Source organism: Leucoraja erinacea, chromosome 9 (assembly GCF_028641065.1).
Source record: "Leucoraja erinacea ecotype New England chromosome 9, Leri_hhj_1, whole genome shotgun sequence".
Taxonomy (NCBI): Eukaryota; Metazoa; Chordata; class Chondrichthyes; order Rajiformes; family Rajidae; genus Leucoraja; species Leucoraja erinaceus.
In genome coordinates this window covers 68,937,525-68,960,776 of record NC_073385.1, presented here as the reverse complement: position 1 = coordinate 68,960,776, position 23,252 = coordinate 68,937,525, and the positions used below count along the sequence as shown (strand labels likewise).

The 23,252-nt window shown below is 45.5% G+C and overlaps 1 protein-coding gene across 3 annotated transcripts in view; it reads left to right on the top strand.

The window, feature by feature from the left end:
- LOC129700559 (ena/VASP-like protein) overlaps positions 1–23,252 on the top strand; it is a 250,622-nt gene that overhangs the window by 116,302 nt on the left and 111,068 nt on the right. For all 3 annotated transcript variants that reach the window (XM_055641165.1, XM_055641163.1, XM_055641164.1), the window contains 2 exons: positions 14,110–14,278; positions 20,542–20,719. In XM_055641165.1, coding sequence (XP_055497140.1) covers positions 14,110–14,278; positions 20,542–20,719 — 347 coding nt within the window. The remainder of the gene's footprint in view (positions 1–14,109; positions 14,279–20,541; positions 20,720–23,252) is intronic.

Here is a 23,252-nt window from a genome sequence, read left to right as displayed (position 1 = left end):
TTTGATTAATTCTCACGATTTTAGCATTTGCAGCTGCCTTGTCTTTCCATTCATCTTTTCTCCTTCTTTTACATTCACTTGTGTTGAAAAATCTTGCAAGATGGAAGCTTACATCTGTGCAATGATGTTGAAACCAAGCTGTTATATCAACTTGTTCCCATCAGTCACAAAATGCAAAACACAAGACACTAAACAATGTATGGAATGCAATGATTTGCAGTTATGATATTTCCAGCCATCCAGAAGATAAATAGGCCTTGTACTTGTAGCTATTAATAAAAGTTTTCAAAGTCTATTTAAAAAATATTATTTATGTACATGTAATGCTAATTTAAACTTCACGGCACGGAATTGGTCTACACAGTGTATATATTTGGGAGTTGCTGGAACTATGACACTAGGGCAGAATGTGCAGGCATATTTCCCGATACAAGGCACCATCCATTACCAGAACACACTCTTCCTGACTTATGCAATGAGTAAACTCGCACTTACATAAGCGATTCTGTACTCAGTGCATGCAATCAAGCCAGTTTGTAATTCCTACAACACTGTACCATCATTGGAAACAGGCCGGCAATGGCGGCTATGCTTACCCAGAAGGCCGTGCAACACAGAAAGTGCCCTGGACGTAGCCGGACACCACTGAGACAGTCTGAAGAAGGGTCTCGACCCGAAACGTCACCCATTCCTTCTGTCCAGAGATGCTGCCTGTCCCGCTGAGTTACTCCAGTATTTTGTGTCTATCTTCGGCGGAAACCAGCATCTGCACAGTTTACTCCTACACAATATTCTCAGAGTTATTTTGGGCAGGGGTTGGGGATGGCGATTCCTATCTTAGTAAAATCTGACTTGACTAAGGGTTCACTGGACGTAATACCTTACGTAGCAATGTTACAAAATTTTGAGATTTAAAAAATCAAGTCTGCAATTTATCCCATCAGATAAAGCATAACAATAAGTTTAATTTGACACCTAATTCACTTTCATATCTCAAGTAATAAAAAAGTTATGGCCATTTTCATACTCGGAATTTAGCATCTTGTTCCCTATTGATTTTCTATGGACATAACAAAAAAGCTGTGATCATGGACAGTCAAAAGCTCATAACCTTCTTAAAAATTAAGAGAACTGAATGAAATTTTCAGTTATCGTAGATTGAAGCATTCTGAAACAAATATAAAATAATCTTACTTGGATGACCTGAAATTAAAGCATATAATTAGTTAGTTACCCAATTGTAGCTAATTTCAAACTTCAATTACTAGATCTAAACATCTATCCATTTCTTAATAAATGATTAACATTTTTAAATAGCCCAAGTGTCCAAATAATATTCACAAATAATTCACAATAAAACATGATTTTTAAATCTCATTTACATCAATTTATAGGCCAAATGGAAGGAATTTAGTGTTCAATTGCTGTAAATTAAAGTCAATTTAAATCAGCTTTCTAGTGGGTTCCTGTGAACGCGCTGGTTTAGAACGTTCACATTGCGCTGGATTTGTGCCCTTAAGTGCCCAGAAAAATACTGTGGGATATAAAGAGCCCAAAATGAACTACTCGCTATAGAAAACTTTATACACAGGGTTATATACAAGCCCCATTTAATGTAAAAATAAGGTACATACCTTTAATTGTTTGCTTTATAAAACCCTGGGGCTGTGAGAGGTCGCGGGATTAGAGAGTGATTTTTAAACTACTATAACTATTATACAAGGCCATAAAAACTAATAATACCTTTTGCGACGGGGTCTTTCAGCGATTTTCCGTTAATGATTTACTAGGCTGAACATTTTCAATTGCAACAGCCTAGTAAAAATCGCGTTTTAAACCCGCCCCCTCTAAACAGCGCCAAAACGCGCACACGGGGTAGGGCAGATGCTCAGCCACGATTCAGGTAGGTTTTGTAACATACCTACCTTATGTAGTTGCTCGTCCCTGTACTGGCTATCAACACTATGGGGTATCAAATATCAATACAGATACAAACTTAAAACTTAAAGAAAGTCTGCAGCAGGGCACCTACTACATCAATGCCGTCAAGCACTAAATATGAATTATATTAGAACATAGGACAATGCAACACAGAAACAGGCCCTTCGGCCCGCAAGTCTGTACCGAACGTGATGCCAAGCTAAACTGATCCCGTCTGCATGCACATGATAGGACATGGTTGGTGTTCAGAGATCAAGGGTTTCCAATGGGAAGATCCCTGTATACATGTTGGCTCTGGGAACATCATGCAGAGCTTAATGGGCAGTACAGCAGCGTTGTGCGGAGGCCAGGTTGGTGGTGTTTGTTTAGTGCGTCTAAATAGTTTAGTTTAGAGATATGAGTTCAGTTTAGTTTAGAGGTTTTAGTTGCGTTTAGAGATACAGCATGGAACCAGGCCCTTCACTCTATCGAGTCCACATCAACCATCGATCACCCTAGTTCTATGTTATTCCACTCTCACATCCGACACACTCGTGACAATTTACCTACAAACCCGCACGCCTTTGGAATGTGGGAGGAACCCGGAGTAAAACCCACGCGGTCACAGGGAGAGCGTGCAAACTCCGCGAGGTCAGCATCACACTCGGGTCTCTGGCGCTGTGTGGCAGCAGCACTACCCGCTGTGCCATCGTGCCGCCCTTGAATCTAGATACTTTTAAAGATAATCAGATCTCCGCCAGTGGGCAGTTTGCGGTGAAAATGTAGCGGTCCTCAGACTTACAACCATAGTCACTTCTCAGAACAACAAGGTGACCTAAAGCCCATAGTGACGCTGCAGGGGATGATGAAATCCCAAGTATAACTCTGTGGGAATCTTATCATCGGCACAAGAACAGTTCACGATGGGAAATACTCCGCCAAATTTCCAGAGAGTTTGATTTGACCTGGTAACCATCCAAATGGTTACTCTGGAACTAAAGATTTCTTAACCATGGATCACTGGATCAATCAGCCCACAGGCCTCCTCCATTAGCAGAGTGAGGCCACACACAGCACCTCATATTCCACCTGGGAAGCCCACAACCCAATGGTGTGAACAGTGAATTCTCCAATTTTAGGTAACTAACCTCCAATCAACCCTTCCTTCCTTCCGAAAACTAAAACCACCTCGAACTAAAAGTTGAGGTGGTGAAAAGGATAATGACCAAACTGAACGATATACGGCCCTGTGCAAATTGGAGGAACAACACCTCATATTGCGCATAGGTAGTTTACACCCCAGTGGGAGGAACATTGACTTCTCTAATTTTAGATAGTCCTTGATTTCTCCCTCCTTCCCCTCCCCCTTCCTAGCTGTCCCACAAGCTCCGCCTCTTCCTTTCTTTCCTCCCCCCCTCCGACATCACTCAGAAGAAAGGTCTCCACCCAAAACGTCCTTCTCTCCATAGATGCTGCCTCACCCGCTGAGTTTCAAGAGAGAGCTAGATAGGGCTCTTAAAAATGGCGGAGTCAGGGGATATGGGGAGAAGGCAGGAACGGGGTACTGATTGTGGGATGATCAGCCATGATCACATTGAATGGCGGTGCTGGCTCGAAGGGCCGAATGGCCTCCTCCTGCACCTATTGTCTATTATCCATTGTTTCCCCAGCATTTTTTGTCTAACTGCCCTTCATTATATCGCAGTGGAGCAGACAAAGACACAAAGTGCTGGAGTAACTCAGCGGGTCAGGTAGCATCTGTGGAGAGTCTCGACCTGAAACGTCACCTTCCTTCTCTCCAGAGATGCTGCATGACCCGCTGACTTACTCCAGCTTTTTGTGTCTCTCTTCATTACACTGCATACTCGTTTTACAGTTGTGCAGCAGTAGAGTTGCTGCCTCACAGCGCCAGAGACCCGGGTTCGATCCTGACTATGGGCGCTGTCTGTATGGAGTTTGTACGTTCTCCCTGTGACCGCGTGGGCTTTCTCCAGGAGCTCCAGTTTCCTATATTCCAAAGACGTGCGGGTTTGCAGGTTAATTGGCTTCTGTAAATTGTCTCCTAGTGTGTAAGATCGAACTAGTGTATCACTGGTTAGTGCAGACTGAGTGGGCTTAGTGTTTCCACACTGTATCTCGAAACGAAACCAAGCCAATGCATTAAAATAAATCTGAAAAAACGGAAATAAGAATAAAAAATAATAGCAGATGTTGAATATTTAAAATTAAAGCTAGAAATGTCAATAACAGCCAGCAGGTCAAATATCACCCAGTAGAACAAAGCTTACGTTTCAGCCTTACAACCTTCTAGTCCTCTCCGTTTAAAATTTAACCTTACATTATTCAAAGAATTGCAGAGGCTGGGTTTCAAAAAAAACCTTTATTAAACTTGTACACACTCTCCATGCCCTTAACATGGGTCTAACCTTGTAGGAGTTGGATTATGTTAATTGTCTTAGAATCAGAAGATCATAAGACATAGGTGCAGACTAAGGCCATTCTGCCCAATGAGTTTACTCCCAATACAATCATGGCTGGTCTATCTTTCCCTCTCAGCCCCATTCTCCTGCCTTCTCCCAGTAAACTTTGACTCCCTAATGCCCCTGTCCCACTTAGCAAACCTGAACGGAAACCTCTGGAGATTTTGTGCCCCATCCAAGGTTTCCGTGCGGTTCCTGGAGGTTGCAGGTGGTTGCCGGAGGTTGCAGGTAGTGGAAGCAGGTAGGGAGAGTGCCAAAAACTTCCGGGAACCGCACGGAAACCTTGGGTGGGGCGCAAAGTCTCCAGAGGTTTCCGTTCAGGTTTCCTAAGTGGGACACGGGGCATAACTAATCAAGAATCTGCAATCTCCTCCTTAAAAATACCCAATGACTTGGCCTCCACCACTGTCTGAATTCCACAGATTCACCACTCTCCTCATCTCCATTCTAAAGCTGCATCCTTTCATTCTGAGGCTGTGCCCTCTGGTCCTAGACTCTCCCCCTAGTGGAAACATCCTCTCCACATCCACTGTATCCATGCTGTAATATGGAGCAAAGGACAAACTGCTGGAGGAAGTCAATAGGCCAGGAACATCTAGTGGTCCAGTCTGGAGTTCATAAGTTCTAGGAGCAGACTAAGGTGATTCGGCCCATCCAGTCTATGCCACCATTCAATCATGGCTGATCTATCTCTCCCTCTCAACCCCATCCTCCTGCCTTCTCCCCATAACCCCTGACTCCCGTACTAATCAAGAATCTATCAATCTCCGCCTTAAAAATATCTATTGACGGCCTCCACAGCCCTCTGTGCCAATGAATTCCACAGATTCACCACCCTCAGACGAACGAAATTCCTCCTCATCTCCTTTCTAAAGGTGCCTCCTTTAATTCTGGGGCGATGACCTCTGGTCCTAGACTCTCCCACTAGGGGAAACATCCTCTCCACATCCACTCTATCCAGGCCTTTAATTATTCAGCACATTTCAATGAGGTCCCCACTTCATTCTTCTAAACTCCAGCGATTACAGGCCCAGTGCCATCAAACGCTTATCACATGTTGACCTACTCATTCCTGGGATCATTCTTGTAAACCCCCTCTGGACCCTCTCCAGAGCCAGCACACCCTTCCTCAGATATGGGGCCCAAAATTGCTCACAATATTCCAAATGCGGCCTGACCAGCGCCTTATAGCCTCAGCATTACATCCCTGTTTTGTATTGTCACCCTCTTGATATAAATGCGTTTGCCTTTCTTACTTCTGTTTCATAGAAACATAGAAACATAGAAATTAGGTGCAGGAGTAGGCCATTCGGCCCTTCGAGCCTGCACCGCCATTCAATATGATCATGGTTGATCATCCAACTCAGTATCCCGTACCTGCCTTCTCTCCATACCCCCTGATCCCCTTAGCCACAAGGGCCACATCTAACTCCCTCTTAAATATAGCCAATGAATTGGCCTCAACTACCCTCTGTGGCAAAGAGTTCCAGAGATTCACCATTCTCTGTGTGAAAAAAGTTATTCTCATCTCGGTTTTAAAGGATTTCCCCCTTATCCTTAAGCTGTGACCCCTTGACCTGGACTTCCCCAACATCGGGAGCAATCTTCCTGCATCTAGCCTGTCCAACCCCTTAAGAATTTTGTAAGTTTCTATAAGATCCCCTCTCAATCTCCTAAATTCTAGAGAGTATAAACCAAGTCTATCCAGTCTTTCTTCATAAGACAGTCCTGACATCCCAGGAATCAGTCTGGTGAACCTTCTCTGTACTCCCTCTATGGCAATAATGTCCTTCCTCAGATTTGGAGACCAAAACTGTACGCAATACTCCAGGTGTGGTCTCACCAAGACCCTGTACAACTGCAGTAGAACCTCCCTGCTCCTATACTCAAATCCTTTTGCTATGAATGCTAACATACCATTCACTTTCTTCACTGCCTGCTGCACCTGCATGCCTACTTTCAATGACTGGTGTACTATGACACCCAGGTCTCGCTGCATCTCCCCTTTTCCTAGTCGGCCACCATTTAGATAATAGCCTGCTTTCCTGTTTTTGCCACCAAAATGGATAACCTCACATTTCAACTTGCAGTTTCAACTTGCAGATTAACATTTCAAGAATCCTGCACCACCACTCCCAAGTCCCTTTGTATCTACAATTTCTGAAGTCTCACCCCATTTAGAAAATAGCCTTCGCCTTTATTCCAGCTACCAAAACACATGACTCCACACTTTGCAACACTATATTCCATCTGCCACTTCTCTGCCCACTCTCCCAACCTGTCCAATTCCTTCTGCAGAGTCCCTGCTTTCTCGACACTACCTGCCCCTCCACCTGTTCGTATCATCTGCAAACTTGGCCACAAAGCCTTCGATCCCCTCGTCCAAATCATTAATATACAACGTGAAGAGTAGCGGCCCCAGCACCGACCCCTGAGGAACTCCGCTAGTCACTGGCAGCCAACCAGAAAAAGCCCCCTTTATTGCCACTCTTTGCCTTCTGCCATCCAGCCAACCTGCTAGTATCTGCCCTTTAATACCATGGGCTCAAATCTTCTTTAACAACCTCAAGTGTGGCACCTTATCAAAGGTCTTCTGAAAATCCAAGTATATCACATCTACTGTCCCTCCTTTGTCGATCCTGCTATTTACTTCCTCAAAGAATTCCACCAGGTTCCCCAGGCAAGATCTCCCTTTTACGAAACCATGTCGACTTTGGCGTATTTTATCGTGTGCTTCTAAGTACTTAGAAACCTTGTCTTTAACAATGGACTCTAAAATCTTCCCAACCACTGAAGTTGGGCAAACAGGCCTATAGTTTCCACCTTGCTCCCTTCTTGAACACAGAGTAATATTTGTAACTTTTCATTCGTATGGGACCACTCTGGACTCTCGTGATTCTCGAAAGATCACTATTACTGCCTCAACAATATAACCATATAACCACATAACAATTACAGCACGGAAACAGGCCATCTCGACCCTTCTAGTCCGTGCCGAACACGTATTCTCCCCTAGTCCCATATACCTGCGTTCAGACCATAACCCTCCATTCCCTTCCCATCCATATAACTATCCAATTTATTTTTAAATGATAAAAAACGAACCTGCCTCCACCACCTTCACTGGAAGCTCATTCCACACAGCCACCACTCTCCGAGTAAAGAAGTTCCCCCTCATGTTACCCCTAAACTTCTGTCCCTTAATTCTCAAGTCATGTCCCCTTGTTTGAATCTTCCCTACTCTCAGTGGGAAAAGCTTATCCACGTCAACTCTGTCTATCCCTCTCATCATTTTATAGACCTCTATCAAGTCCCCCCTTAACCTTCTGTGCTCCAAAGAATTCTGCGCTCTAAAGCCTCCTCTTTCGGAATCCTGAGGTGCAGTCCATCTGTGTCTTATCCACCGTCAGCCGTGAAGAAGGGTCTCGACCCGAAATGTCACCTATTCCTTTTCTCCAGAGATGCTGCCTGTCCCGCTGAGTTACTCCAGCACTTGATATCTATCTTCGGTGTAAACCAGCAATGCAGTTGCTTCCTACAGTATCTAATGGTAGATGGATAGTCAACAATATAGGACCTGATGTAGTCTCAACCCAAAATGGTGCCTAGCCCTCTGCTTCCATGGATGCTGACTGGTCATTTGAGTTCCACCAGCAGGTTGAAGACATCTCGTTGCTTTATTTTACCCCTGTCCTAATGTAAAGACCTAATATCAGATGGCAATATATAACACCTCAAGAAAGGGAATCGTTTTCTGGCTATATTTTCAAAACCTTATTCCTTGAGACCAGTTCGAAACTGCATTAGAGCGGCACGGTGGCGCAGTGGTGGAGTTGCCGCATTACCGCGCTTACAGCGGCAGAGACCCGGGTTCAATCCTGACTACGGGTGCTGTCTTTATGGAGTTTGTACGTTCTCCCCGTGACCTGCGTGGGTTTCTCCAAGATCTTCGGATTCCTCCCACACTCCAAAGACGTACAGGTTTGTAGGTTAATTGGCTTGGTATGAATGTAAAATTGTCCCTGGTGTAGGATTGTGTTAAGAATAGAATAGAATACGATTATTGTCATTGCACAACAACTGTACAAATTCCATTGCATCTCCTTCGGTGTGTAGTAGAAACATAGAAACATAGAAAATAGGTGCAGGAGTAGGCCATTCGGCCCTTCGAGCCTGCACCGCCATTCAATATGATCATGGCTGATCATCCAACTCAGTATCCCGTACCTGCCTTCTCTCCATACCCCGATCCCTTTAGCCACAAGGGCCACATCTAACTCCCTCTTAAATATAGCCAATGAACTGGCCTCAACTACCTTCTGTGGCAGAGAGTTCCAGAGATTCACCACTCTCTGTGTGAAAAATGTTTTTCTCATCTCAACCCTAAAGGATTTCCCCCTTATGGTCTGAACGCAGGTATATGGGACTAGGGGAGAATACGTGTTCGGCACGGACTAGAAGGGTCAAGATGGCCTGTTTCCGTGCTGTAATTGGTATATGGTTATATGGTTATCCTTAAACTGTGACCCCCTTGTTCTGGACTTCCCCAACATCGGGAACAATCTTCCCGCATTTAGCCTGTCCAACCCCTTAAGAATTTTGTAAGTTTCTATAAGATCCTCCCTCAATCTCCTAAATTCTAGCCAGTACAAGCCGAGTCTATCCAGTCTTTCTTCATATGAAAGTCCTGACACCCCAGGAATCAGTCTGGTGAACCTTCTCTGCACTCCCTCTATGGCAACAATGTCCTTCCTCAGATTTGGAGACCAAAACTGTACGCAATACTCCAGGTGTGGTCTCACCAAGACCCTGTACAACTGCAGTAGAACCTCCCTGCTCCTATACTCAAATCCTTCTGCTATAGAAGACACAGGATAAAATATTTTAAAAGAACAAACACAACAGCCATTGACTCACATATACACAAGATCAGTAAAGAAAATAATAAATAGGTATTAAAAATATTTTAAAAGAATATTATGCATTATCTTGCACCCCGAATTATGTTAATGTGTGGGGAGTGTAGCTGTGTGGAATGAGCTTCCAGTGAAGGTGGTGGAGGCAGGTTCGTTTTTATCATTTAAAAATAAATTGGATAGTTATATGGATGGGAAGGGAATGGAGGGTTATGGTCTGAGCGCAGGTATATGGGACTAGGGGAGATTATGTGTTCGGCACGGACTAGAAGGGTCGAGATGGCCTGTTTCCGTGCTGTAATTGTTATATGGTTATATGGATCGCTGGTCAATGTGGACTTGGTGGGCCAAAGGGCCTGTTTCCGTGCTGTATCTCTAAACTAAACTAAATTACAGCTTGATCATTCTTAGCTATCAGTGTAACCATTAAACACCAGTACACCACCGATTTTCCAGCACCCTTTGGTTCCAGAGCCTTGCGGGATTCATGGCTTTGCTGGGCCAACAGAAGTCACACAGTAATAATTCAACCATACACCTTTGACCCACTAATTATGCACCACCCGTGTATTTTAAAGCAACATGGACAGCTGGAAACATCAATAAAAAGTTCACAGTTCACAAAGACATACACAATTATTTCAGGACTGGGGCACGTGACCTGAGAGACCGCACGCCACACAACCTTCTCGTGAATTTATCCAGACTACAGAAGGTGCTGGAAAACTGTGGTGGACCTGTTTATCATTTAACATTGTGGGGAGGAACTGCAGGTGCTGGTTTAAACCAAAGACAGACACTAAATGCTGGAGTAACTCAGCGGGACTAGCAGCATCTCTAGGAGAGACGTTTCAGGTCAAGACCCTTTTTCAGACTTATGTCAGGGAAGAGGGAGATACATAGATAAGGAAGTGTAAGGTGTGAAAACAGGACAAAGGGGATGTAGTTCGAGAAAAACATAGACTGGATCATTGTTAGCTGGGAGACACCTCCTCCAACCACATCTACTGTATCCACTGTTGCAGGTGTGGACTCTTATACATCGGCGAAACCAAGCGCAGGCTTGGTGATTGTTTTGCTGAACACCAACGCTCAGTCAGCCTAAACCTACCTGATCTCCCAGTTGCTCAACACTTTAACTTCCCCTCCCATTCCCACACTGGCCTTTCTGTCCTGGGCCTTCTCTGCTGTCAGAGTGAGGCCCAGCGCAAATTGGAGGAACAGCACCTCATATTTCGCTTGGGTAGTTTACACCCCAGCGGTATGAACATTGACTTCTCTAACTTCAAGTAGCCCTTGCTTTCCCTCTCTTTCCGTCCCCTCCCCCTTCCCAGTTCTCCGACCAGTCTTACTGTCTCCGATAACATTTTATCTTTGTTAGCTTTGTTGTTAACTTCTCCCAGCTAACAATGATCTAGTCTACATTTTCCATGATCTCCTTACACTTCCTTATCTCTGTATCGCCCTCTCCCCTGACTTCAGTCTGAAGAAGGGTCTCGACCCGAACGTCACCCATTCCTTCTCTCCAGAGATGCTGCCTGTCCCGCTGAGTTGATACAGATAAGTATGTTAATATTTGATTCTGGATATGGAGTCAAACAGGCCCTCCAGCCCACCTTGCCTATCTTTGCATTAGAGTTTGAGACAAGCAAAAGCTTTCTCGGTAAATGTCCTCTTCCAATCTATCATCTTCTTTAAAATTCTTCATGGATGCAGAAGATTCAACCAGTTCTTACATCCCATTTATGGATAAATCATTTATTTAAATCATTACGTTTGTCCAAGTTGCTCAGTATCTTTGGAAAATGAACAAAATGGACATTGACATTAGAATACTCCCATGGGTCTGTAATAATGCAACAGAAATTTACAAAGATGTTGCCAGGGTTTGAGGGCCTGAGCTGCAGGGTGAGCTTGAGCAGACTAGGAGTCTATTCCTTGGAGCACAGGAGCATAAGGGGTGATCTTATAGAGGTAGGATCCCAGAGTAGGTGAATCGAGGACCAGAGGGTTAATAGCCCTGTCCCACTGTTCGAGCTAATTCAAGAGTTCTCCCGAGTTTGCCCTGATTCAAACTCGGAGATTTACGGTAATGGCCGCTTGTCTGTACTCGGGGCTCTCGTGGACATTTTTCAACATGTTTACAAATCTTCACGGGCTCACCGCGTTTCCCGAGTACCTGCCGTTAGCGTTACGAGCCGCTAAGAGACGTCCCGAGCTCCGACGTACCCGCTACGTTCATTCTACCTGCTTACCACGAGTTTGATTTTTTTTTTAAACTCGGGAGAGCTCTTGAATGAACTCGTACAGTGGGACAGGGCGTTTAAGGTGAGGGGGGAAAGATTTAACAGGAATCTGAGGGGTAACTTTTTCACACAAAGGGTGGCGGGTGTATGGAACGAGCTGCCTGAGGGGGTAGTTGAGGCTGGGACTATCGCAACATTTACGAAACAGGTGCATGGATCGGACAGGTTTAGAGGGTTATGGGCCAAATGCAGGCAGGTGGGACTAGTGTAGATGGGGGCACATGGTCAATTTGGGCCGATGGGCCTATTCACATGCTGATTCTATGATTATATATGAAGGAAAACTTTAATCTATTTTTGTTAACCAATTTTTTTCTCTGCTGCCACAGCTGCTGATTTTGTGATAATACTTCCTCAAATTATAATGTTGCTTAGCTTTTTTACGTCTTGTGATTTGTTTTATTCGTGGACTCATTGTTGGTTTTTAGCCCTTTTACCGGACGGGGCTTTGAAATTCATTGCCACGATGTCTAGGGAGAACTGCCTCGAAACTGTTCAATTTCGCTGATCTGTTATCTGAGATATCTGAAGTCTACCGTTTGCTTCAGCTGTTCACATTCCTCACCCTTGTAATTCTAATCTCTGGTGACATTATGTAAGTGATTTGTTCAACACAAACCCTTCAGCTTCTGAATCCCAAAATAGCAAATGAGTTCTGCCATCCCCACCCTATTTTTGTTCCTTATTTTGATAGTCAATATAGTCAGTTTCGTTTTCTGTGACGTGTACCGAGCTACAGTGAAAAACTTTTGATGCTTGCTAGCCAGTCAGCAGAAAGACAAATGGGCATGTGGACATATAGTGGACATGTTTTTAATTCTGGAAGATCTCAATGGGTCAGGCAGCATCTGCGGATGTGTGAATCTCAACCCGAAACACCACCTATCCATGTTCTCCACAGATGCTGCCTGACCCCGCTGAGTTACTCCAGCACTCTGTGAAACGGCAACTACCCCTGGTCTCCACAGAGGCTGCATGACCCGCTGAGTTACTCCAGCACACTCTGTGAAACGTCACCTATCCATGTTCTCCACAGATGCTGCCTGACCCACTGAGTTACTCCAGCACTCTGTGAAACGTCACCAATCCATGTTCTCCACAGATGCTGCCTGACCCGCTGAGTTACTCCAGCACTCTGTGAAACATCACCTATCCATGATCTCCACAGATGCTGCCTGACCCACTGAGTTACTCCAGCACTCTGTGAAACGTCACCAATCCATGTTCTCCACAGATGCTGCCTGACCCGCTGAGTTACTCCAGCACTCTGTGAAACATCACCTATCCATGATCTCCACAGATGCTGCCTGACCCACTGAGTTACTCCAGCACTCTGTGAAACGTCACCAATCCATGTTCTCCACAGATGCTGCCTGACCCGCTGAGTTACTCCAGCACTCTGTGAAACGTCACCTATCCATGTTCTCCAGAGATGCTGCCTGACCCGCTGAGTTCCTCCAGCACTGTGTGTGTGTTGTTGAAGATTTCAGCTTCCGCAGTCGCTTGTGGCTGTGTTAATGTGTTGCTGTTTGGAGGCAAGATGATGGAATGATTAGTGTTGAGGATCAGGACAGCTCGACTGATTAGAGAGAATGATTATATTTAGCCAGCGCAAGTTAATCACAATGGCTTTAGAAATGTGACTGGACAGCGCTCTGTATTTCAGCCAAGCGTGACTGAGCATCGCAGAGCAAAATAATATTACAATATATCTGGAATATTTTGTGTCACTTTGAAAATTCCACCAGGATCTTCCCAATGCTAATACACACAAAAAGCTGGAGTAACCCAGCGGGACAGGCAGCATCTCTGGGGAGAAGGAATGGGTGACGTTTTGGGTGGAGACCCTTCTTCAGACTGATGTCAGGGGGGAGGGAGATAGAGCGGTAAGGAGGTGTAAGGTGTGAAAACAGGGCAAAGGGAATGGAGATCCAAGTAAAATTTAGACTAGATCATTGTTAGCTGGGAGAAGGTAACAACAAAGCTAACGGAGATAAAACGTTGTCGGGGAAAGTAAGACTGGTGGGAGAACTGGGAAGGGGGAGGGATGGAGAGAGAGAGAAAGCAAGGACTACTTGAAGTTAGAGAAGTCAATGTTCATACCGCTGGGGTTGTAAGCTGCCCTAGCGAAATATGTGGTGCTGTTCCTCCAATTTGCGCTGGGCCTCACTCTGACAGTGGAGGAGGCCCAGGACAGAAAGGTCAGTGTGGGAATGGGAGGGGGAGTTGAAGGGTTTAGAAACTGGGAGATCAGGTAGGTTTAGGCTGACTGAGCGGAGGGAGTTATTCGGCGAAACGATCACCGAGCCTGCGCTGGGTCTCGCCAATATGTACATTAAATGTTGACTTTTGTATGATCTTCACCGACATGGAATAATCTTCTTAAAAAAAATTCCAGAGAAACAGATTGTTGTTGACACGAGCTGGATCCTCGTGTCCTTTTTGAAGACGTGTTGGATGTAATTGGCGCCCGTTCTTTTGTTGCAGTGAACAGAGCATCTGCCAAGCACGTGCCTCTGTTATGGTCTACGATGATTCAACCAAAAAATGGATCGCAGCCAAACCTGGGCAGCAAGGCTTCAGCAGAGTGAATATCTATCATAACACCTCCAATAACACCTTCAGAGTGGTCGGCATGAAGTTACAGGACCAGCAAGTAGGTAGAAATGATTCACTTCATTGATTCAATCACATTCATAGAAACATAGACAATAGGTGCAGGAGGAGGCCATTCGGCCCTTTGAGCCAGCACTGCCATTCATTGTGATCATGGCTGATCATCCCCTATCAATAACCCGTGCCTGCCTTCTCCCCATATCCCCTGACCCAAGAGCTCTATCTAACTCTCTTTTTAAACTCTTTGGCCGATTAGGAAAAGGGGAGACCTGGGTGTCATGGTACACCAGTCATTGAAAGTAGGCTTGCAGGTGCAGCAGGCAGTGAAGAAAGCAAATGGTATGTTAGCTTTCATTGCAAAAGGATTTGAGTATAGGAGCAGGGAGGTTCTACTGCAGTTGTACAGGGTCTTGGTGAGACCACACCTGCAGTATTGCGTACAGTTTTGGTCTCCAAATCCGAGGAAAGACATTCTTGCCATAGAGGGAGTTCAGAGAAGGTTCACCAGACTGATTCCTGGGATGTCAGGACTTTCATATGAAGAAAGACTGGATGGACTCGGCTTGTACTCGCTAGAATTTAGAAGATTGAGAGGGGATCTTATAGAAACTTACAAAATTCTTAAGGGGTTGGACAGGCTAGATGCAGGAAGATTGTTCCCGTTGTTGGGGAAGTCCAGAACAAGGGGTCACAGTTTAAAGGTAAGGGGGAAGTCTTTTAGGACTGAGATGAGAAAAACATTTTTCACACAGAGAGTGGTGAATCTGTTGAATTCTCTGCCACAGAAGGTAGTTGAGGCCAGTTCATTGGCTATATTTAAGAAGGGAGTTAGATGTGGCCCTTGTGGCTAAGGGGATCAGGGGGTATGGAAAGAAGGCAGGTACAGGATACTGAGTTGGATGATCAGCCATGATCATATTGAATGGCGGTGCAGGCTCGAAGGGCCGAATGGCCTACTCCTGCCATTTTCTACCGCTATTTTCTATGTTTCTATGTAACATGTTTCGTTCATAGTTCATAACTTATGGGAGCAGAATGAAGCCATTCGGCCCATCAAGTCTACTCCGCCATTCAATCATGGCTGACCTATCTTTCCCTCCTAACCCCATTCTCCTTCCTTCTCCCCATTACACCAGCTGGCAACTATTTGCAGGCCAAACCATGTCCATAAAGAAATAGTTTTATGTGCTTGTACTGATGCAGTTAACTTGTGTGCAATTACCCACAGAAGACCCTTACACCTAGCTATGATTGTGCCTATGTATTGTAAGATTTTACTAAATTGTATGCAAAAAGGAAATGTATCTGCACCCAGGTACAAGTGACAGTGAAGTATCATCAAAAAGTTGAACCGTTGAAATTGTCTACTTATAAGTTAGGTCTTTATTCTCTGGAGCGCAGAAGGTTAAGGGGGGACCTGATAGAGCTCTTTAAAATGATGAGAGGGATAGACAGAGTTGATGTGGACAAGCTTTTCCCTTTGAGAATAGGGAAGATTCAAACAAGAGGACATGACTTCAGAATTAAGGGACAGAAGTTTAGGGGTAACATGAGGAGGAACTTCTTTACTCAGAGAGTGGTAGCGGTGTGGAATGAGCTTCCAGTGGAAGTGGTGGAGGCAGGTTCATTGGTATCATTTAAAAATAAATTGGATAGGCATATGGATGAGAAGGGAATGGAGGGTTATGGTAGGAGGGCAGGCAGGTGGGACTAAGGGGAAAAAACATTTGTTCGGCACGGACTTGTAGGGCCGAGATGGCCTGTTTCCGTGCCGTAATTGTTATATGGTTATATGGTTACTTAACAAGTGTGACATTATGTATTTATATATTTATTTATTTTTAAATCTTTTTATTAGAAGCAATTTACATTTGTATAAACCGTGGCATATATAACATAATTCATTTCTTGTACAACTTCTTGTTTTAAATTTAATCCAATAGTATCCCGTAAAATAGCCACAAGGGCCACACAGACTGCAAGCCAAAAGAGGCCTCAACTAAAACTGTGGCAGAGAAAGAGATTAAGAAAAAAGTATCTCGGTTTGATCCTTAAGCTGTGTGGGACTTCCCCCACATCGGGAACAATCTTCCCATCTAGACGTCCAACCCCAATTTGTAGTTTGTGGATCTCCTAAATTCTAGATAAGACAGAGAGTCTCACCAAGAAAAAGTAGAACCTCCCTGCTCCTGTACTCAAATCCTCTTGCTATGAAAGCTAACATACCATTCGCTTTCTTTACTGCCACCTGCATGCCTACTTTCAATGACTGGTGTACCATGACACCCAGGTCTCGCTGCATCTCCCCCTTTCCCAATCGGCCACCATTTAGATAATAATCTGCTTTCCCGTTTTTGCCACCAAAATGGATAACCTCACATTTACCCACAGAGAGAAAGAACCCATAGAGGTGTAGAAAAAAAAAGAGAAGACCAGAAAGGAAGAGCAAAAAAAGAAAGAGAAGAAAAAAGGGGGAAGGAAAAAAAAAACATAACAGAAAAGAAAAGAAAAGGAATATACCTACTTCATATCTTTCCACTCCCCTCACCCAGTTCTGAAAGGGTTAATTTCCAGAGTTATGTTGCACCATAGTATACTTGTAATACATCGATGAAAGGAGACCACATCTTTAAGAATTGTTCTGATTTTCCTGCTAGGACGAATCTCATATCTTCGAGATGTAACATATCAGACATGTTTGTGATCCACACTTCAAGTGTTGGGGTGGGTGCATTTTCCCAAAATTTGAGGAGTATAAGTGTGACATTATGACCTGCGTTTTTCACTCCCAGAAATAAAAAAACAACGGGCGGCACGGTGGCGTAGCAGTAGAGTTGCTGCCTCACAGCGACCCAGAGACCCGGGTTCAAGCCTGACTATGGGTGCTGCCTGTACAGTGTTTGTACGTTCTCCCTGTGATCATGTGGGTTTTCTCCGGGTGCTCCGGTTTCCTCCAGCACTATGCGTCTTTCTTTGTAAACCACCGTCTGCAGTTCCTTATTCCCGCTCTCTGTCGTTACTGATTGCTGGCGTGAATTTTCAAGGCCCCAGTGGTTCTCAATTGGCCAGTTTTGGAACGGCTAATCCTATTGGGAATGGCCACGAAGGTTTTGCCAGTTTTGAAAGTCAATACAGTGAGTGCCCTTTTGAATGTGCCCCATGCCAGGGAGAGAATGGCCACTGTAGCAAATTCCACTGTGTAGATACTTCACAATCAGTACAGAACATATTTAAAATGGCAAACTATATGTTGGTTGTTGTAGAACCAAGGAAAAAGACATGATGTGCTGGAGTAACTCAGCAGGTCAGGCAGCATCTGTGGAGAACATGGATACAGTTTCAATCCCAACCTGAAACGTCACCTATCCATGTTCTCCACAGATGCTGCCTGACCCGCTGAGTTACTCCAACACTCACGTCACCACTCTGTGAAACGCACTCTGTGAAACGTCATCTATCCATGTTCTCCACAGATGCTGCCTGACCCGCTGAGTTATTCCAACACTCTGTGAAACGTCACCTATCCATGTTCTCCACAGATGCTGCCTGACCCGCTGAGTTACTCCAACACTCTGTGAAACGTCACCTATCCATGTTCTCCACAGATGCTGCCTGACCCGCTGAGTTACTCCAACACTCTGTGAAACGTCACCTATCCATGTTCTCCACAGATGCTGCCTGACCCGCTGAGTTACTCCAACACTCTGTGAAACGTCACCTATCCATGTTCTCCACAGATGCTGCCTGACCCGCTGAGTTACTCCAACACTCTGTGAAACGTCACCTATCCATGTTCTCCACAGATGCTGCCTGACCCGCTGAGTTACTCCAGCACTTTGAGTCCCTTTGTAAACCAGCATCTGCAGTTCCTTGTTTCTACAATCTGTGGTAGCAGCTGTGATTTTAAAGAGCTGAATAAATTGCTCATTCAACTGTCCCACCGAGTTACTTCCAGCACGATGATTCTCCTATTGATTGTTGCTGTCGGTGGGTTTGTGGAACTGAGAACATCTCGTCTCCAAAGCCCAGTTCCCTGAGTGGGGGAACAGTCAGCATTGGGAATGTGCTGAGCGCCATGTTGCAAAACTCATTCACAACGTTTAGTGAAGTAAGTCGATGGGAACGTGCGGCCTGCAAACTCCATGTGGGCAGGATAGATTTACCTCCACCGTCTGCATAAGGGCAGCACGGTGGCGCAGGTCTAGAGTTGCTGCCTTATGTGGCTGTCCCACTGTACGAGATAATTCAAGAGTCCTCCCGAGTTTGCCCTGATTCGAACTCGGAGATTTACGGTAATGGCCGCTCGTAGGTACTCGGGGCTCTCGTGGACATTTTTCAACATGTTGAAAAATCCTTCACGAGTCTTCACGAGCTTACCGCGTTTCCCGAGTACCTGCCGTTAGCGTTACGAGCCGCTGAGAGATGTCCCGAACGAGTTTGATTTTTTTTTAAACTCGGGTGAGTTCTTGAATTACCTTACGGGCCCTTTACAGCGCTTGCAGCACCTGCAGACCCGGGTCCGATCCCGACTACGGGTGCTGTCTGTACGGAGTTTGTACGTTCTCCCCGTGACCTGCGTGGGTTTTCTCAGAGATCTTCGGTTTCCTCCCACACTCCAAAGACGTACAGGTTTGTAGGTTAATTGGCTTGGTGTAAATGTAAAAAATGTCCCTAGTGTGTGTAGGATGGTGTTAATGTGCGGGGATCGCTGGTCGGTGCGGACATGGTGGGCCGAAGGGCTTGGTTCCGCGCTGTATCGATAAAACTAAACTGAACTCAGTACCATGGTAATGGTGAGTTTGAGGGTGTTGCCAGGAAGCATTGGCAAATTGTTACATGTCTACCCTTTACTGCAGACACTGCGATCCCTGCTACCCACGATGGGGGAAATCAATAGGTAGGTGTCTGTGGCTTTGGATCCATATTGTCTGGGTTGGCATTGCCAGCCTGGCAGTGAGCTCTCCGAGTGTTGGTCAAGTATCTCACAGATGTGTGAGTGGGAAGAATTCCACAAAATTCATAGTGGGAGAGTCCAGGTCCAGAGGGCAACGCCTCAAAATTAAACTACCTAACTTTGGAATGTAGATGAGGAGGAATTTCTTTAGTCAGAGGGTGGTGAATCTGTGGAATTCTTTGCCACAGTAGGCTGTGGTGGCCAAGTCAATGGTTATTTTTAAAGCAGAGATTGATAGGTTCTTGATTAGTATGGATATTTTTACGGCAGAGATAGATAGATTCTTGATTAGTACGGGTGTCAGAGGTTATGGGGAGAAGGCAGGAGAATGGGGTTAGGAGGGAGAGATAGATCAGCCATGATTGAATGGCGGAGTAGACTTGATGGGCCAAATGGCCTAATTCTGCTCCTATCACTTATGACAAAAGGATTTGAGTATAGGAGCAGGGAGGTTCTACTGCTGTTGTACAGGGTCTTGTTGAGACCACACCTGGCGTATTGCGTACAGTTTTGGTCTCCAAATCTGAGGAAAGACATTCTTGCCATAGAGGGAGTACAGAGAAGGTTCACCAGACTGATTCCTGGGATGTCAGGACTTTCATATGAAGAAAGACTGGATAGACTCGGCTTGTATTCGCTAGAATTTAGAAGATTGAGGGGGATCTTATAGAAACTTACAAAATTCTTAAGGGGTTGGACAGGCTAGATGCAGGAAGATTGTTCCCGATGTTGGGGAAGTCCAGGACAAAGGGGTCACAGTTTAAGGATAAAGGGGAAATCCTTTGGGACCGAACTGAGAAAAGCATTTTTCACACAGAGAGTGGTGAATCTCTGGAACTCTCTGCCACAGAAGGTAGTTGAGGCCAGTTCATTGGCTATATTTAAGAGGGAGTTAGATGTGGCCCTTGTGGCTAAAGGGATCAGGGGGTATGGAGAGAACAGGATACTGAGTTGTATGATCAGCCATGATCATATTGAATGGCGGTGCAGGCTCGAAGGGCCGAATGGCCTACGCCTGCACCTATTTTCTATGATTCTATGACCTTATAACATAAAACTGGAGTGTTTAACGCTATGGCTGTCCAAGCCATGCATATTTCCACACTGTATCTCTAAACTAACCTAAACACTTGAGTGGGAGCAGGTGGGAATGGGAACTACCAGCTCCACCCATCTACTGATTGCCCCTTGTTCTACTGATGAGGCAGAGGCCCCTCTGCTGAATATATGTACAGCTTGTTGTTTGTTCCACTGCTGCAGAATCGTCAAAACTACCCGTGGCTCTGCATTTACAGCTACGAGGCAGGCGCGTGCAACTCTCAAAATCTCCTCTGCATTTTGTTTTGTAGGTGGTGATAAATTATTCCATCGTCAAGGGGCTGAAGTACAACCAAGCCACGCCTACGTTTCACCAATGGCGCGATGCCCGACAGGTCTACGGCTTGAACTTTGCCAGCAAGGAGGAAGCCACCACCTTCTCAAACGCAATGGCTTATGCTTTGAACGTGCTGGGGGCACAGGAGGGAGGTAGGTGGCACTGCTCTCCCCCACTATGTCAATAGGTGGGTCAAATTCGGGCAGGTGGGATAGGTGTACATGGGACATGTTGGTCGGCATGGGCCGAATGGCCTGTTTCCATGCTGTATAGACAATAGGTGCAGGAGTAGGCCATTCGGCCCTTCGAACCAGCGCCATCATTCAATGTGATCATGGCTGATCATCCCCAATCTGTACCCCGTTCCTGCCTTTCCCCATATCCCCTGACTCCGCTATTTTTAAGAGCCCTATCTAGCTCTCTCTTGAAAGCATCCAGAGAACTGGCCTCCACCGCCCTCTGAGGCAGAGAATTCCACAGATTCAAAAAGTGTTTCCTCATCTCTATTCTAAATGGCTTACCCCTTATTCTTAAACTGTGGCCCCTGGTTCTGGACTCCCCCAACATCGGGAGGCAGAAACATGTTTCCAGCCTCTAGCGTGTCCAAACCCTTAACAACCTTATGTGTTTCAAAGAGATATCCTCTCATCCATCTAAAGTCCAGAGTGTACAAGCCCAGCTGCTCCATTCTCTCAGCATATGACACTAAGGCACACACGTTGCATTGTTCACCATCCACAGTTGTTGTTGTTATCGCCAGGCTCCAATGTGGTAAATCAAGGGCTAAATTTCCACCCAGAGAGTTGTGAATCTGTGGAATTCTCTGCCACAGAAGACAGTGGAGGCCGATTCACTGGAGAGAGTTAGATTTAGCTCTTAGGGCTAACGGAATCAAAGGATATGGGGAGAAAGCAGGAACGGGGTACTGATTTTGGATGATCAGCCATGATTATATTGAACGGTGGTGCTGGCTCGGAGGGCCGAATGGCCTACTCCTGCACCGATTGTCCATGTTTCTATGATTCAAGTTCCCGAGATGGGGTTAGGGGGAAGAGATAGATCAGCCACGATTGAATGGCGGAGTAGACTTGACGGGCCGAATGGCCTAATTCTGCTCCTATAATTAAGCTCCTGTGACCTTATGAGAAGCTTTGAAACACTTGTATTTTTAGTCACCTCGGCCTGCAGTCATCCAACTTGGCTGCAGTACTGCTTCAACTTATCCAGAAAAGGCTGCGTATTTAACAAAGGAAATATTCAACATGGGATATATAGACACAAAGTGCTGGAGTAACTTAGTGAAGTCAGGCAGCATCACTGGAGAAATACAATGGATGATGTTTCGGGTCAAGACCCTTCCTCAGTCTGAAGACGGGTTCCAACATGAAACGTCACCTATTCTTTTGCCTGACCCACTGAGTTATACCAGCTTTTTGTGTCTACACTATAAACCAGCATCTGCAGTTCCTCCCATTCAATTCAATTCAACTTAATTGTCATTGCACAGATACAAGTATAGGTACAACGAAATGCAGTTTAGCGTCTGGTCATAGTCATAGTCATAGTGCAAGTTAGGAAAAAATAAATAAAAATAAAAATACAGAACAAGCATACATTAGAGTAAGAAGAGTACTGGTTAACTAATGTGGACGGAGAGACTGGAGAAATCTATCGGCGGGACTCCGAGTTCAGCAATGTGATAGTGTTGTTGTAGAAGCTGTTCCTCATCCTACTAGTACGAGACCTGAGGCTCCTGTACCGCCTCCCTGATGGGAGGTGGGCAAACAGTCCATGGTTGGGGTGGGAGGGGTCTTTGATGATCTTCCCAGCCCGTCTCAGACACCGTTTTCGGTGGAGGGCATCCATGGCAGGGAGCGGGGCACCGATGATGTACTGAGCGGTTTTCATTACCCGTTGTAGTGCCTTCCTGTCCGCTACGGTGCAACTGCTGTACCATACCGTGAAGCAGGTGGTCAGGATGCTTTCGATGGTACAGCGGTAAAAGTTGGTCAGGATCTGGGGGGACAGGTGGGCTTTCTTGAGCCTCCTCAGGAAGTAAAGGCGCTGCTGTGCCTTTTTGATCAGCTTGGAGGGGTTGAGGGACCAGGACAGATCCTTCCGAGATGTGTACCCCGAGGAATTTGTAGTTGGAGATGCGCTCCACCTCAGTCCCGTTTATATGGATGGGGGTATGTCTGCCCCCTCTGTTCTTCCTGAAGTCAACAATAATTTCCTTCGTCTTCTTGGAGTTGAGGATGAGGTTATTGTTGGCACACCAGGCTGCCAGGTGCTGGACCTCCTCCCTGTAGGCTGACTCGTCTTTGTCACTGATCAGCTCTACCACCGTGGTGTCGTCGGCAAACTTAATGATGGCGTTGGAGCCATTCTTAGGGATGCAGTCATGGGTGAAGAGGGAGTAGAGGAGAGGGCTGAGCACACAGCCCTGTGGCACGTATCTTCGAACGTGAGTTTTCTTTTTTTTAACTTTTTATATAAAGTTTCTCGATATATTTCTTTATTATGATGATTTCAAATGACTCGTAATTAATGAGTGGGCAAAGTGATTTGCAGCAATGGAAACATAACATTAAAGGGGCTGTCCCACTGCGGTGACCTAATCCGCGAGTTCTGGCGAGTTTGCCCTCGACTCGTACTCGCAGCATGGTCAACACGAGGTCCAAGGAG